At 38.6% G+C, this 18017-nt stretch overlaps 1 protein-coding gene across 7 annotated transcripts in view; it reads right to left on the minus strand.

Annotated features, from left to right (window-relative positions):
- The window catches only part of Rbm41 (RNA binding motif protein 41), a 109085-nt gene that overhangs the window by 46968 nt on the left and 44100 nt on the right, over positions 1–18017 (minus strand). For 3 of the 7 annotated variants that reach the window (NM_153586.2, NM_001290630.1, NM_001172147.1), the window contains one exon: positions 5050–9425. The exons of 2 other annotated variants lie outside the window; for them this stretch is intronic. In NM_153586.2, coding sequence (NP_705814.1) covers positions 9259–9425 — 167 coding nt within the window. In that variant the 3' untranslated portion in view covers positions 5050–9258. Of the gene's footprint in view, positions 1–5049; positions 9426–18017 lie in introns of those variants that run through there. 2 more of the 7 variants (XM_011247736.3, XM_030251328.1) reach the window with 1 other exon arrangement.

Consider the following 18017-nt stretch of genomic DNA (forward strand, 5'->3'; position numbering starts at 1 on the left):
ACCAATTCCATGGAAACATTGAAAGAAATAAACAAGGAACCAATCTAACACAAATCTGTCAGAAATCACATCATCAGAATTCTGGGAATCAGTGTAAAACCTTTAGAGAAACCAAGTAAACTGTGAATCTATTCCCTTCCCAGTTGAACACTGGTTTTGAAGACAAGAAACCAGGGTTCCAGTATGGAAACCTGGTCTGTAATTCCAAGGTAAGCAGAACAGATAAACACTATTCACAAAGTATCGTTTGCAACTTTAAAATTAATGTTGAACATTAGATTACAAAGTATTGAGTTTCTTCGTGGTATCTTCCTTCATACAGATGTGTCATTGTACCATGTTCAAATTTATACCCTTCCCATTTGCCTTCCGCCATGGCTCTTGTCTGCCATAATGGTTTCCTTCCTTCCCCTGCCCTAATTCGCCCTTATGCTTTTATGTGCCCTCTTTTCATTTCATTCCGCTTTCTTCCTCTCTTTAAGATCTCTTCACTCCCTCTCATGACCCACCTTGTATTTACATCCCACAGACACACACACATAACTACACATATGCACATACACATACATACTGTGTATACTGCATCACATTTTCTTTATGTACTCATCTGTCTATGACCATCTAGACCTGTTCCATTTGCTGCTTATTAGGAATGGTGCATTAATAAACAGAGACATGGAAGCATCTCTCTTGTAAATTGACTTAGAGTCCTTGGGTATAGCTCCAAGAACAATATAGTTGGGTCATATGGCCATTCTATTTTTAGTTTTTAAGAGGTGTCCATACCTAATGACTGCATAAGCTTACATCCTCACAAGCAGTGTCTAAGGGCTCTTTTCCCTATATCCCTTCCCCGCCCCCAGCATCTGTTGTTACATTTTTACTTGATGATAACCATTCTGACCAGAATGAGAATCTCAATGAAGATTTAAATTTCATTTCCCTGATGGTTGAAGACATTGACTATTTCTTTATCTATGCACTGGCCATTATACTCTTCTTTGGAGAACTGTCCACTTAGTTAATTGGCCCATGTATTGATAGAATGATTTGTTTTCTTCAGTGTTTGACTTTTACAGTTCTTTACATATTCCAGACAATAATTCTACCTGATGTGTGGTTGGCAAAGGTCCTTCTCCATTCTGGGAGCTCTGTCTTCCCTTTGGGAATTGTCTTCTTGGCTGTAGAGAAGCTTTTTAATTTCATGTAGTCCCATATGTCAATTCTTGGGCTTATTTCCCATGCTCTTGGCATCCTTTCTACAAAACCCTTGCCTATTTCTGTATCTTCAAGTATTTTACCCATTCTCCTCCAACACCTTCACATTTCCAGGGCTTAAATTAGGGTATTTTGTCCCTAATTCCTTTGTTCTTCTTATCCCACCATCCTATGTCATTTGGGGTTCAGTTTTTCACTTTTAATTACTACAAATTTGTCCTTTAAAATTGTTTATACTGTGTTTTAATGATTTTAGTGGTTATTCTAGATCAGTGGTTCTCAATGTTCCTAATGCTGCAACCCCTAAGACAGTTCCTCATGTTGTGGTCACGACCCCCCTCCCCCATCATAAAATTGTTTTTGTTGCTACTTTATAACTTTAATTTTGCTACTGTTATGAATCATAATGTAAATATCCGTGTTTCCCAATGGTTTTAGGTGACTCCTATAAAAGAGTCATTCAATCCCAAAAGGACTATGACCCACAGGTTGAGAAACACTGTTTTAGATCATTGGGTCTCAGACATGGTTGATTTTGCCATCCCATATGGCTTCTGGCAATAGCTATAGCTACTTTTTGTACTATTATGGGGCGGTACTATTGGCAGTACTATTGGCATCTACTAAAAAGAGGTTAGGGACACTTCTAACTACTCAGAGAACAGACATAAAGAACAAAGAATTATCCTCCACCACAGCTAATAGTAATTATGTTGAGAAACCCTGATATAGAAATTATGATTCTTAACTTCAGTTCCTCTTAAATTCATACCTCCCCATTTCATAAATCAAAAACAATAAAAGTCCCATTATCTGCTCTTATTCAGTGTCGTATTCATTTCTACACATAACTCCAGAGTCACTGCTATACTTCCTTTAAATAGAAGAAGAAACATCAACTTACAGTTGCCCACATACTTGTCCTTCTGGTGCTCTTTCATGCCTCCTAGACTCCTAGTCTCCCAACAGTATCAGTTTCCTTCAGCCTTAAGTAGTAGTGTTTTTGTTGGCAATTCTCTCAACTTTTCTATTTCCAAAGGATTTGGGGGTCCCACAGCCCCAAGCAGAATGACACAACTGACCATGTTTGATATTTGTTTCTACCTCACAGGAGTTTCTAGTTAAATAGGAAGATATGAAACTCCCTGTCTCAGCATAATTAAGTGTGCAACTATCTGATTTTCATTGTTTGAAATTTAAATAATTCAGGCATAAAGTTCTCCCCTGCCATGAAGAGCAGTAATAGCTGCTTACAGAATTTTACAAACAATAAGAGGGATGTTTCTTGCTTTGATAAAGTTTATACATGTACAACAAATATCGCATGGTTTGTGTGTAAAGGTGGAGACGTGTGGGAGTCATTTCTCTCCTTTTGTCACGGGTCCTAGGAATTAAAGTCAAGCCTTCAGTATTTCTCCTGTGTCCACTGAAGCATCTCATCAGCCTCTACAATATTTTATCTATACATCAATGAGTATCTACCTCACTTGATTTCTTCTCTTAGCTCCTGTGGAAGGTCCCACAGTGAACACTGCAGTCTTTCCCACGTTTTAATCCATATTCCACTTTATAACTTTATGTTATCTATCTCTTAATATAGTACTGTAATTATTACTTTAGTCTGTTGGCTTTTTATTCATCTTAAAAATAGGACTGCTTTATGCACCATGCTCATAATAGTAGCGCCTTTGCGATTTGGATATTCACTCCTACCAGAGAGCTTTATTCCTTCCCATGTTTTCTTCTTACACATTAGTATCTCTCAATTTGAAGCTTGTCTTGTAGGATGGATGCAGTGGGCATATATTAGTTTAGCCATTGTCTGAGACCATCTTTATCTCTCCACTTCTAAAAGATAGCTTTGTTGACTATTGTTCGGAATTTTTTTTTCTCTAGTGTTGTGAAAACCTGATTTACTTCTAATTGCTTGTAAGGTCTCTGCTAAGAATTTTGTTGCCAGGTGAATAAAGACATATTCATAGCAACTGGGAAGATAAAAGATGCTCGCACTGCAAGCCTGATACCTGCACCAGGACCCTTAGAACCTATGGCTGCAGCAATACAGATGTCTCGCTACAACCTGGGAAGCAGACAGGACGGACGATCTGCAGAAATGCTCAGGCTATCTATTCTGAAACAAGAGGGAAAGATAAGGACCAATGCTGAAAAGTTTCCTTTGATCGCTACACAAGTGTCAAAGCACAGAGAGGCTCCCTCTTGCATCCAAAAGGACACTTCTGTGAGTTTATTAAAGCCCACATTTGAGATGTTTCCCATGAGAGTATTTCCAGAGACAATTAGTATGCCAAACAATGAAGAGGAGGACCAACTTTAAATATGGCACCATCAATAATGTAAAGAGCTTGGGTCAAACAAACGCTAGAGGAGGAGGTATGCCTGAGTGAGCACTCTGTCTGCTTCCTGTCCACTACAAAGTGAATAGCTTTGTTCCACCACCTGAAGCCCATCATCTGCCTTACCTAGGGTCCAAAAGTAATAGAAGCGGCCAACCATGGAATAAAAACTAAATTGGGAGGATCAATAAATCTTTATTTAAACAGTTTATCTCAGATATTTGTTGTTATGGAAACAAAAGGGTTGGCTTAATACACTTCTCCCTTCTTGGTAGTTTCAGTTTTTGTGGTTGCAGTTATCAGCGGTCAACAAAGTCCAAAAATATTAGACGGAAAATCCTGAAAATAAGTGACTCCTATATTTAAACTATATCCTCGTCTGGATACTGTGATAAGATCTCATGACGTTCTACTGAGTAGAATCCATGCCATTTTGCCCACACCACACAAGGGATATGAATTAATCCTTTGTCCAGGATATCCATATTATATATACTACCCACCAGCTATTCACTTAGTAGTCATCTCAGCTACCAGCTAGTCACACTACTCATGCTTAAGTAAGCTTTACCTTATATAATAATGGCTCCAAAGTACAGTCCATAAACTATGGAGGCATATATTAATGTTGGTAGTAAATGGCAATGGTTCAGGATGTACAGAAGAAAAACAAAGTCAAAATGCAGTAGATAAGGGATTGGTACTATCCAGTGACTGTTTTACTAAAATAAATATTATATACAAAGGGTATTAGTTCTTGGGGCAACAAACATAGCTCCTAGTCTTTTAATGGCAAAACTGAGAAAAGTTCTAATTTGTAGCATAGGCTGGCTTGTAACTCACCTCATAGTTCAAGCTGGTCCTGAGTCCACACACCACTTCCCTGGATCAGATTTCTAAATTTAAAATTTTAGGCAGTAGTGGCGATTGAACCTAGGAGCTCATGCACGTTCAACAAGTATATTATTCCGGAGTTATCTTCAGCTGTAGGGATTGGTAGTTTGAATGAGATTAGCCGCCATACCTCATATGTCTGAATACTTTCTCCCTAGCTGGTGAACCTATTTGGAAAGGATTATGAGGCATGGCTTTATTGGGGAATGTGCTTCACTGGGAGGTGGACCTCGAGGTTTCAAAAGGACTCACCCCATCCAAAGTGTGCCTCTTTGCTTCCTGTGAGATCTCAGCTACTTCTTCAGTGCCCAACCTGCCTGCCTGCTGACACGAGCCCTGCCATAATGGCAAGGGATTCGTATCTTTCTAGAGCCGGGAGCCAAAGCAGTGCCTTCTCCAGGTTACCTGCCTTATGGTGTTTACCACAACGAAAGAAAAGTAGCTAATAAAGAGGTTTCAATTTAGTGGCTTGGGCTCACCTATGAGAAGCAAACGAAAAATCCAGTAGCTTTGGGTTTTCAGTAGCAATTAGAGACCACACAATACTTGCACTAGTTAATGAAATGAATCTCTTTCCAAATCTCTATTTCATCAAAAATTACTTTTATTGTTAAAAAATTCACACATTAAAATCCATTCTTTTGTTGCATAATTCTCTGAGTTTTAACAAACACATACACATTGTAACTATAAATAACACAGAGAAAGTTCCTATTATTAAAAAGAAATCCCTTGTGCCGATACTTGGTGTCTACTGCTTTTTCTGCCTTATTGCTTCATCCTTTCCAGAAAACAACACAAATGAAATATAACAGTAAGCAGCCGTTTGAGTCTGGCTTCTTCTACTTAGCAAAATACATTTCAGATGTATCCAAGTTGTTGCATATATGGTTCCTTAGTTTGTTATTGCTGAGTAGAATCTTGCTGTCGGGATACACCAATTTCTCTATCTCTGCACCAGTTGAAAGGTACCCTCGATTAGATTGTCTCCATTTTTAAGTGGTCTGCAGGTCTAGCAAGGAGGAGGTAAGGCTGCCCACCTGAGAGGAAGCAGTCCCTTCCGGGAAACCTGGCTGAGAAGTGTAGCCCAGGGTAACATGTGCAAGAGGCTGTAACCAGGGTGGCTCCTTCACGTCCCACCCCTTAAACTCTAGGAGAAATTGAAGTGTTAATCGCGTGAGCAATATAGCAAATGAATACAAGTTTGTCCTGAGTAAAGTCAGAAACCCTCAGAGTAGGTCTGACTAATATTTTGGAAGCCAAGTGTTTGTAAGAATATTTAAAAATTACTTTAATTAAAAAGTAGTGAAAAAGGTAAAAATCGCTCCAAATCATACCACCTAAAAATGTTTCCAAGGTGGAGGTGTTTTGTTTTTAGCTTGTACGGAGTCACTTGCAGAAGGTTTACAGCCCGTTATATACATTTCCTATTTTATTCCTATATTTGTTTTGAAATTATCTCTACAAACTATACACATGAACTATTTGCTTAAAAATGTGTTACATACATACATACAAACATACATAAATACATACATACATGTATCTTAGCTTATAACTTAATATAAAATCTTGGATATGAGTAGAGGTCACAATATATTCATAGATCTAGTCTACTGTTTTAATGGCTTCATAATACCCAACTAAATGGATGTGCCATCAGTTAAAAGTCACTCATGTTGACAGGTGGACATTTGGATAATGTCCAAGTTCCTATGTTTTTGAGTTTCACTGAGATTTAATTCACATACCACAACATTCACCCACTTGGTATGTTCATTGTTATACAACCACTGATGTAATTTATGAACACTCTAGCTTTTCTTGCCTACCATTTATTACTACATATATATGCACTTTTTAAACCAACTCTGTACTTGACATATATATGGAATTGCACATTTTGTCCTCACCAGTGACTGGCTTCTTTCCCTGAACATACTCTCAGGGTTCTCCCATGTGGTGGTATATCTCAGAAGTATTCCTTATTTTCTTAATAAACAGCATGTGAAGAAACTGGATTACTGTTTTATTAAACATTTAGTAGAACTCTAGATTTCAAATCTAAAGCAACTTAAGTATAGGTATTGTTGTGGCTTATCTGTCTTGTGACTTCTTTAACCTATTTGTTAGTAGGTCGATTCTGGCTTCCTATATTTGGTTCTTGGTACTTTATCTTTTTAGGGATTTGTTCATTTTTAGTAGGTTAATCTATTGACACATGAGTACAACAGTACTCCCTCACACACCTTCTATTTTTCAAAGGTCAGTAGCAACATTCCCTCCTTTATTTCTCAAACTAATGATTACATTCTACCTCTTCCTGCTGTATGTAGCAAAAGGCTTGCCAGTTTCTCGCTTGGATTCCTTGCATTTTCTCTCTTGTACTCTATTCTCAGGCATTTTGCATGTTTTCCCCTTTTTGTTTGTTCTAGGTGTAGTTTGCTATTATTTTCCTATGGCTTAAGATATGAAGTGAATTACTGTTACACGGTCTTTCTTCTCATTGAATAGGCTTATCTCTAAGCATATCCCATATATAGACAAAGGTAGCTGGGAACCATCAGTGTGGATGCTGAGGATCAAACTCAGGTCCTCTGCAAGAGCAGTAAGTACTCTTATGCACTGAGCCATCTCTCCCGCTTCTTTATTGACCGACTTGGTCTTTAAGTTATCACTAATTTTCACTTATCTGTGAGTTTCCCGATTTATTGGTACTGATGTGTAACCTTCTTCCATGTGGAAGAGAACATGTTTGACAAGACTTTAGTCCATTTGTATTTATTAAGGCCTGTTTTGTGGTTCAGTTCATGATCTAGCCTAAAGATGTTTCATATACATGGGATAAAATATATATATTCTAGTAGAGCTATATTCTAGAGCTGTCTTTCAGATCTATCCAGCATCCAGTGCTGAAACTGGCTACTTCCTTGTTTATCAACTGTGCAGCAGTACTTGTATTAGGAAGGAGACACTGAGTACCCACCAGTTTGGAGATGTGCCTGTTTCTCCTTTCATTCTTTACTTTGTTTGCTACCTTGTTTCAGGTTATTTGAGGGCTCTGTAGTTATGAAAATATGTGATTAAAATTCTCACATCTTAAAACACCAACCTTTTAAACACAAAGTGGATCTTTATCTCTAGCATTTTTGTTTCCCTTTCCTCAGCCATGCGAACTCTTTCAACACACTGTAGGGCTAACAGAACAGTACAACTACCAATATAATTCTGTTACTTCTAGGAAGCAGAATTAGGTTTACAGCCTAGTAAAATTTAGCCACCTTATTTCCCTTTTGTTTTATTTGTTCCTATGGATTTACAGGATTTTTAAAGAAACTATAGCATTATTTCCCAGCCTTTTTGTCCTATTATTGGCAGGTCTGAGGGTTTGAACTCAGGTCTTCCTGTTTGGTGGCAAATGCCTTTACTCACTGAGCCATTTCACTCGACCTTTTGTAGTATTTTATGCTTCTTTCTCGCTTTTGAATGAAATTCTTATTATATGTTGTTTGATGTACTTAGTGGAGTACCCTAAAGTTCATTTTTCCCCTTGTTATAATATAATATAATATAATATAATACCTTGGATATTATAATCTCATTTAACCCTTACTCAGGGAGGTCAGAAGCAATGTTACTTTTTATAGATGAGATAAATGAGGCTCAGAGTGAGTGACTTTCTAAGCTCAGGATGGTAAACATGGGTGACTTTGAGGGTCACAGGTCTGACTCCAAAGCTGGTTCTACCGTCTAAACCATTTAGGTTCTTCTTCTTCTTCAACAACTATAAACGAATCACTAGGGAATTTGAGGCAGGCTGCCTTTCCTCTAAAGAACTTTCTTTCCTGTCCCTTTAATATAGATGCTAGTTCATTTGTCTTGAAAGTTCATACATTAGACAGATACTCCATGTTTAATGGATATTGTTTTGAATGCAATAGTATCATAGACTACCAATATTTTGGTTTAAAAGATGTCATAATAATAAATATGCTTTTGAGGACTCTGAAAACTTAGTGTGGAAGCAATCATTAAGTTAATAAACTTATGAATCTACCTACTGAAACTGTTGAAGGTTCTGACAAAACACAGTTTGAGTTCAGTAAAGAAATATTTTAACACTGGGTTAGTTTTAAAACTTCGTATACAGGAAACACTCCTAGAAAAAGTCTTATCTCTAGGACTAAACACTGAAGACTACAAAATTATTAAAGGATTTTTGGGATCTTTAGGAACAGTCCTATGTAATGTATCCTGAGAATTAAAGGTTTTCACATGGTCTTACCCCTCAGGGTATTTTCTGCCATATATAGTGTTTCATTATTATCTTTAACACCCAGGATATTGTCAATTTTATACAATCTTTTTCAATACTATACAGTATTTAATTATAGAAAATACTTTTTAGGGTGGAGAGATGACTCAGAGGTTAAGAGCACTGACTGCTCTTCCAGAGGTCCTGAGTTCAATTCCCAGCAATCACATGGTGGTTCACAACCATCTATACTGGGATCAAATGCCCTCTTCTGGTGTGTCTGAAGACAGCTACACTGTACTCACATACATAAAATAAATAAATATATCTTAAAAAAAGAAAATACTTTTATCAATTCTCTCCAAATGCTGAGAGCAACTGTCCTAATTTCTTTCTTATATTTCCTCTTCAATTTTCAACAAATTTTTATGAATTTACATATTCTTGATCTAAGAAATGAGAAAAGAAAAATCATCTGAATATTCATTTACATACATATATCCAAATGTGCATGTACATGTGTGTAGATACGAATTCCTAGCTGCCATTGATTTCTGTTCTGCCATCAGGAGCAGATGTTATAAGGGAAGAGCGCTGAACAGCTGACTGTTGCTTTTTGCTCTTTGCAAACTCTATCACCAATATTTTCCCATAGAGTTTATATCCATTAATTTGGTGCAGTGCTTGCCATGCTATGTCTTTATCTGGAAAAAAATAAGAAACATGCATCAAATTATATAGTGCTTAATCACTCAATTATATTACAGGGTTAATTTGGATTTGTGTGCTATAAAAAATCATAATGATGTTTGATGTTTTTGTCGTGCCTGCAATCCCCAGTTTGTATAAGTAGTCAAGATTAAATTAATGGGCAATAATAGTGACAAAAGGCCAGCACCGGGTGACCTTGGGCGTGGAGTCAGTGGACAACCAGAAGGTCCCTAGAGGACTCTCCACTCGATCTTAGGACCTATGGTGAGTGGAACACAACTTCTGTTCCAATCCAATTGCGCGGGACCTGAGACAGCACTAAAGAAGCAGAAAACCCGGCCTGACCAGGGTCACAAATCCTTCCGGTCACCACCAGCACCAGGTCACCTGGGCGAGGAGGCAGAGGACACCCCCAAGGTCCTTAAGAGGACTCTCCACACGATCTTAGGACCTCTGGTGAGTGGAACACAACTTCTGCCAGGAGGCAGGTCCGAACGCCAGCTATCTGGGTACGTTCTCTGCTGGAGGAGAGCTTGCCTGCAGAGAGTGCTCTGCCCACTGAAACTCAGGAGAGAGCTAGTCTCCCAGGTCTGCTGATAGAGGCTAACAGAATCACAGGAGGAACAAGCTCTAACCAGAGACAACTATAACAACTGACTCCAGAGATTACCAGATGGCAAAAGGCAAACGTAAGAACCTTACTAACAGAAACCAAGACCACTCACCATCATCAGAACGCAGCACTCCCACCTCACCAAGTCCTGGGCACCCCAACACACCCGAAAAGCTAGACCCGGATTTAAAAGCATATCTCATGATGATGGTAGAGGACATCAAGAAGGACTTTAATAACTCACTTAAGAAATACAGGAGAACACTGTAAGGAGTTACAAGCCCTTAAAGAAAAACAGGAAAACACATCCAAACAGGTGATGGAAATGAACAAAACCATACTAGAACTGAAAAGGGAAGTAGACACAATAAAGAAAACCCAAAGTGAGTCAACGCTGGAGATAGAAACCCTAGGAAAAGTTGGACATAGTACTACCGGAGGATCCAGCAATACCTCTCCTGGGCATATATCCAGAAGATGTTCCAAATAGTAAGAAAGACACATGCTCCACTATGTTCATAGCAGCCTTATTTATGCCAGAAGCTGGAAAGAACCCAGATGCCCCTCAACAGAGGAATGGATACAGAAAATGTGGTACATTTACACAATGGAGTACTACTCAGCTATTAAAAAGAATGAATTTACGAAATTCCTAGGCAAATGGTTGGACCTGGAGGGCATCATCCTGAGTGAGGTAACCCAATCACAAAAGAACTCAAATGATATGTACTCACTGATAAGTGGATATTAGCCCAGAAACTTAGGACCCAAGATAAAAGTTACAATTTGCAAAACACATGAAACTCAAGAAGAACAAAGACCAAAGTGTGGACACTTTGCCCCTTCTTAGAATTCGGTACAAAACACCCATGGAAGGAGTTACAGAGACAAAGTTTGGAGCTGAGACAAAAAGATGGATCATCTAGAGATTGCCATATCCAGGGATCCATCCCATAATCAGCCTCCAAACGCTGACACCATTGCATACACTAGCAAGATTTTGCTGAAAGGACCCTGATATACCTGTCTCTTGTGAGACTATGCCAGGGCCTAGCAAACACAGAAGTGGATGCTCACAGTCAGCTATTGGATGGATCACAGGGCCCCCAAAGGAGGAGCTAGAGAAAGTACCCAAGGAGCTAAAGGGATCTGCAACCCTATAGGTGGAACAACATTATGAACTAAGCAGTACCCCGGAGCTCTTGATTCTAGCTGCTTATGTATCAAAAGATGGCCTAGTAGGCCATCACTGGAAAGAGAGGCCCATTGGACATGCAAACTTTATATGCCCCAGTACAGGGGATCGCCAGGGCCAAAAAGTGGGAGTGGGTAGGTAGGAGAGTGGGGGGGAGGGTATGGGGGACTTTTGGGATAGCATTGGAAATGTAAATAAGGAAAATACCTAATAAAAATATATATAGAAAAAAAGAAAAAAAAAAAGAAACCCTAGGAAAGAAATCTGGAACCATAGATGCAAGCATCAGCAACAGAATACAAGAGATGGAAGAGAGAATCTCAGGTGCAGAAGATTCCATAGAGAACATCGGCACAACAATCAAAGAAAATGGAAAATGCAAAAAGATCCTAACTTAAAATATCCAGGAAATCCAGGACACAATGAGAAGACCAAACCTACGGATAATAGGAGTAGATGAGAATGAAGATTTTCAACTTAAAGGGCCAGCAAATATCTTCAACAAAATTATAGAAGAAAACTTCCCAAACCTAAAGAAAGAGATGCCCATGAACATACAAGAAGCCTACAGCACTCCAAATAGATTGGACCAGAAAAGAAATTCCTCCCAACACATGATAATAAGAACAACAAATGCACTAAATAAAGATAGAATATTAAAAGCAGTAAGGAAAATTGGTCAAGTAACATAAAAAGGCAGGCCTATCAGAATTACACCAGACTTTTCACCAGAGACTATGAAAGCCAGAAAATCCTGGCTAGATGTTATACAGACACTAAGAAAACAAAAATGTCAGGCCAGACTACTATACCCAGCCAAACTCTCAATTACCATAGATGGAGAAACCAAAATATTCCATGACAAAACCAAATTCACACATCATCTTTCCACGAATCCAGTCCTTCAAAGGATAATAACAGAAGAAACAAAATACAAGGATGGAAACCAAACCCTAGAAAAAGCAAGAAAGTAATTGTTCAACAAACCTAAAAGAAGACGGCCACAAGAACAGAATGCCAACTCTAACAACAAAAATAATAGGAGGCAACAATTACGTTTCCTTAATAACTCTTAATATCAATGGACTCAATTCCCCAATAAAAAGACATAGACTAACAGACTGACTACACAAACAGGACCCAACATTTTGCTGCTTACAGGAAACCCATCTCAGGGGAAAAGACAGATACTACCTCAGAATGAAAGGCTGGAAAACAATTTTCCAAGCAAATAGTCTGAAGAAACAAGCTGGAGCAGCCATTCTAATATCTAATAAAATCGACTTCCAACCCAAAGTTATCAAAAAAGACAAAGAGGGATACTTCATACTCATCAAAGGTAAAAAATCTTCCAAAAGGAACTCTCAATTCTGAATATCTATGCTCCAAATGCAAGGGCAGCCACATTCATTAAAGAAACTTTAGTAAAGGTCAAAGCACACATTGCACCTCACACAATAATAGTGGGAGACTTCAACACACCACTTTCACCAATGGACAGATCATGGAAACAGAAACTAAACATGGACACAGTGAAACTAACAGAAGTTATGAAACAAATGGATTTAACAGATATCTACAGAACATTTTATCCTAAAACAAAAGGATATTCTTCTCAGTACCTCATGGTACCTTCTCCAAACTGACCATATAATTGGTCACAAAACAGGCCTCAACAGATACAAAAATATTGAAATTGTCCCATGCCTCCTATCAGATCACCATGGACTAAGGCTGATCTTCAATAACAACATAAATAATAGGAAGCCAACATTAACGTGGAAACTGAACAACACTCTTCTCAATGATACATTGGTCAAGGAAGGAATAAAGAAATTAAAGACTTTTTAGAGTTTAATGAAAATGAAGCCACAACATACCCAAACTTAAGGGACACAATGAAAGCATTTCTAAGAGGAAAACTCATAGCTCTGAGTGCTCCAAAAAGAAACTAGAGAAAGCACACACTAGCAGCTTGACAACACACCTAAAAGCTCTAGAACAAAAGGAAGCAAATTCACCCAAGAGGAGTAGATGGCAGGAAATAATCAAACTCATGGGCAAAATCAACCAAGTGGAAACAAGAACAACTATTCAAAGAATCAACCAAAGGAGGAGCTGGATCTTTGAGAAAATCAACAATATAGATAAACCCTTAGCCAGAATAACTAGAGGGCACAGGAATAGCATCCTAATTAACAAAATCAGAAATGAAAAGGGACACATAACAACAGATCCTGAAGAAATCCAAAACACTACCAGATCCTTCTACAAAAGTCTATATTCAACAAAACTGGAAAACCTGGATGAAATGGACAAATTTCTAGACAGATACCAGGTACCAAATTTAAATCAGGATCAGGTTAATGATCTAAACAGTGCTATATCCCCTAAAGAAATAAAAGCATTCATTAATTGTCTCCCAACCAAGAAAAGCCCAGGACCAGATGGGTTTAGTGCAGAGTTCTATCAGACCTTCAAATAAGACCTAATTCCAGTTCTTCACAAAGTATTCCACAAAATAGAAGCAGAAGGTACTCTATCCAATTCATTCTATGAAGCCACAATTACTCTGATACCTAAACCACAAAAAGACCCAACAAAGATAGAGAACTTCAGACCAATTTCTCTTATGAATATCAATGCAAAAGTACTCAATAAAATTCTCGCTAACCGAATCCAAGAACACATCAAAACAATCATCCATCCTGACCAAGTAGGTTTTATTCCAGGGATGCAGGGATGGTTTAATATATGGAAATCCATCAACATAATCCATTATATAAACAAACTCAAAGACAAAAACCACATGATCATCTCGTTAGATGCAGAGAAAGCATTTGACAAAATCCAGCACCCATTCATGATAAGTCTTGGAAAGACCAGGAATTCAAGGCCCATACTTAAACATGATAAAAGCAATCTACAGCAAACCAGTAGCCAACATCAAAGTAAATGGTGAGAAGCTAGAAGCAATCCCACTAAAATCAGGGACTAGACAAGGCTGCCCACTTTCTCCCTACCTATTCAACATTGTACTTGAAGTCCTAGCCAGAGCAATTCGATAAAAAAAGGAGATCAAGGGGATATAAATTGGAAAGGAAGAAGTCAAAATATCACTTTTTGCAGGTGATATGATAGTATATATGAGTGACCCTAAAAATTCCACCAGAGAACTCCTAAACCTGATAAACAGCTTTGGTGAAGTGGCTAGATATAAAATTAACTCAAACAAGTCAATGGCCTTTCTCTACATGAAGAATAAACAGGCTGAGAAAGAAATTAGGGAAACAACACCCTTCTCAATAGTCACAAATAATATAAAATATCTTGGCGTGACTCTAACTAAGGAAGTGAAAGATCTGCATGATAAGAACTTCAGGTCTCTGAAGCAAGAAATTAAAGAAGATCTCAGAAGATGGAAAGACCTCCCATGCTCATGGATTGGCAGGATCAATATAGTAAAAATGGCTATCTTGCCAAAAGCAATCTACAGATCAATGCAATCCCCATCAAAATTCGAACTCTTCTTCAACGAATTAGAAAGGGCAATCTGCAAATTCATCTGGAATAACAAAAAACCTAGGATAGCAAAAACTCTTCTCAAGGATAAAAGAACCTCTGGTGGAATCACCATGCCTTACCTAAAGCTGTACTACAGAGCAAATGTGATAAAAACTGCATGGTACTGGTATAGTGACAGACAAGTAGTCCAGTGGAATAGAATTAAAGACCCAGAAATGAACCCACACACCTATGGTCACTTGATCTTTGACAAGGGAGCAAAAACCATCCAGTGGAAAAAAGACAGCATTTTCAACAAATGGTGCTGGCACAACTGGCGGTCATCATGTAGAAGAATGCGAATTGATCCATTCCTATCTCCTTGTACTAAGGTCAAATCTAAGTGGATTAAGGAACTCCACATAAAACCAGAGACACTGAAACCTATAGAGGAGAAAGTGGGGAAAAGCCTGGAAGATATGGGCACAGGCGAAAAATTCCTGAATAGAACAGCAATGGCTTGTGCTGTAAGATCCAGAATTGACAAATGGGACCTCATAAAATTGCAAAGCTTCTATAAGGCAAAAGACACTGTTAATAAGACGAAAAGACCACCAACAGATTGGGAAAGGATCTTTACCTATCCTAAATCAGATAGGGGTCTAATATCCAATATATATAAAGAACTCAAGAAGGTGGACTCCAGAAAATCAAATAACCCCATTAAAAAATGGGGCTCTGACCTAAACAAAGAATTCTCAGCTGAGAAATACCGAATGGCTGAGAAGCACCTGAAAAAATGTTCAGCATCCTTAATCATCAGGGAAATTCAAATCAAAACAATCCTGAGATTCCATCTCACACCAGTCAGAATGGCTAACATCAAAAATTCAGGTGACAGCAGATGCTGGCGAGGATGTGGAGAAAGAGGAACACTCCTCCACTGATGGTGGGATTGCAAGCTTGTACAACCACTCTGGAAATCAGTTTGGCGGTTCCTCAGAAAATTGGACATAGTACTACCAGAAGATCCGGAAATACCTCTCCTGGGCATATATCCAGAAGATGTTCCAACTGTTAAGAAGGACACATGCTCCACTATGTTCATAGCAGCCTTATTTATAATAGCCAGAAGCTGGAAATAATCCAGGTGTCCCTCAACAGAGGGATGGATACAGAAAATGTGGTACATTTACACAATGGAGTACTACTCAGCTATTAAAAAGAATGAATTTATGAAATTCCTAGGCAAATGGATAGACCTGGAGGGCATCATCCTGAGTGAGGTAACCCAATCACAAAAGAACTCAAATGATATGTACTCACTGATAAGTGGATATTAGCCCAGAAACTTAGAATACCCAAGATACAAGATACAATTTGCAAAACACATAAAACTCAAGAAGAACAAAGATCAAAGTGTGGACACTTTGCCCCTTCTTAGAATTGGGAACAAAACACCCATGGAAGGAGTTACAGAGACAAAGTTTGGAGCTGAGACGAAAGGATGGACCATCTAGAGACTGCCATATCCAGGGATCCATCCCATAATCAGCTTCCAAACGCTGACACCTTTGCATACACTAGCAAGATTTTGCTGAAAGGACCCAGATATAGCTGTCTCTTGTGAGGCTACACCGGGGCCTAGCAAACGCAGAAGTGGATGCTCACAATCAGCTATTGGATGGATCACAGGGCCCTCATTAGAGAAGCTAGGGAAAGCACCCAAGGAGCTAAAGGGATCTGCAACCCTATAGGTGGAACAACATTATGAACTAACCAGTACCCCCCAGAGCTCGTGTCTCTAGCTACATATGTATCAGAAGATGGCCTAGTCAGCTATCATTGGAAAGAGAGGCCCATTGGTCTTGCAAACTTTAGATGCTTCAGTACAGGGGAACGCCAGGGCCAAGAAGTGGGAGTGGGTGGGTAGAGGAGTTGGAGGGAGGGTATGGGGGACTTTTGGGATAGAATTGGAAATGTAAATGATGAAAATACCTAATAAAAAATTTAAAAAGAGAAAAAAATAGTGACAAAAGACCCTCAAAAATGTATATTTGTTTTAAAAATATAGAAGATATAGGGACACATAGGGAGTTTATTTAAAACATATAAGCTAAATCTATACCTTTACCTTAGATAGCTTATAGATATAAGAAGCAAAGTTTTCAAAATTGTTACACAAATAAAAGAAGTTAGCACACTATTGAACACACTTAGCTACTTTTTTTTTCTTTTAGAGAGAAAGTAGTTGTGGAATCCATATGGGGATGGTGAAGTTTTCTTGCAGGTATATAAAAAGTGTGTATATGAGAGAATATATATTACACAGCAGGAACAGTCAACATAGGGGTCTCAGAGACTCTACGTAAGACATGAGGAGGGTAGATTTTGGACTAGAGTCTGGGATTATAAATAGAAAGTGCCATTAGACTGAGATTACTTCGTTTCAGGTATACAGCACATTTTCAAGTGTGCACAATAGCTATTAGGATTAGTCAAAGAGCTCCAAGCGAAGCATCCAAAGCTGGGGCTGGGGAGATGGTGCTCTATGTAAAAGGCTTGCTGTGTAAGCACAGGAACTTGAGCTCGGACCCCAGGTACCTATATACAATTCCAGGTATGGAAGCACACACTGCGGACCCTAGAGCGAGGGAGGGAGTTCTGTAGCTCACTGATGAGCCAGCCGAGCCTCGTCCATGAGCTCTAAGTCCCGTAAGAAAATTAAGATGGAAGAGCAGCTGAAGAAGACACTATAGGTTAGCCTCGAACCACCACATGCATGTACACACATGTGCATACACACACATGTACATATACACACATACACTTTACAAGCATGTACACACACAAATATAAAGCCTTTGTATTACGTAGCTTTCAATTAGAAGGTTCTATATATTTTGTGAGAATACACATAATTTGTTTTCAAATGTAATAGGAATTCTCCCTTCAAAAGCCTGAAAACCACTGGTACAAAGGATGTACAAACCTTCAATGAGATAGAAAAGACAGTACAAGGCTCTATGAAAGCAAGGGGAAGATCAGCAATTCTCATGTGTAAAATCACTTGCCCACATAAAAGTTGGCCGAGTATTACAATGACAGTTTAGAGGCAATGGAAAGTATAAATCCTATCTGGTTTCTTCATGCAAAAGGCATACTAGCTAGCTTACTAAGATCACAATTACCATATTTTTCTTGTACTTGGATTAGAGCACAAGCCATGCAAGGACATGCAAGTGATATTTGGAAGAATGTGTCATCTTCCAA

The sequence above is a fragment of the Mus musculus genome, chromosome X (assembly GCF_000001635.26).
Source record: "Mus musculus strain C57BL/6J chromosome X, GRCm38.p6 C57BL/6J".
NCBI classification, from domain to species: domain Eukaryota; kingdom Metazoa; phylum Chordata; class Mammalia; order Rodentia; family Muridae; genus Mus; species Mus musculus.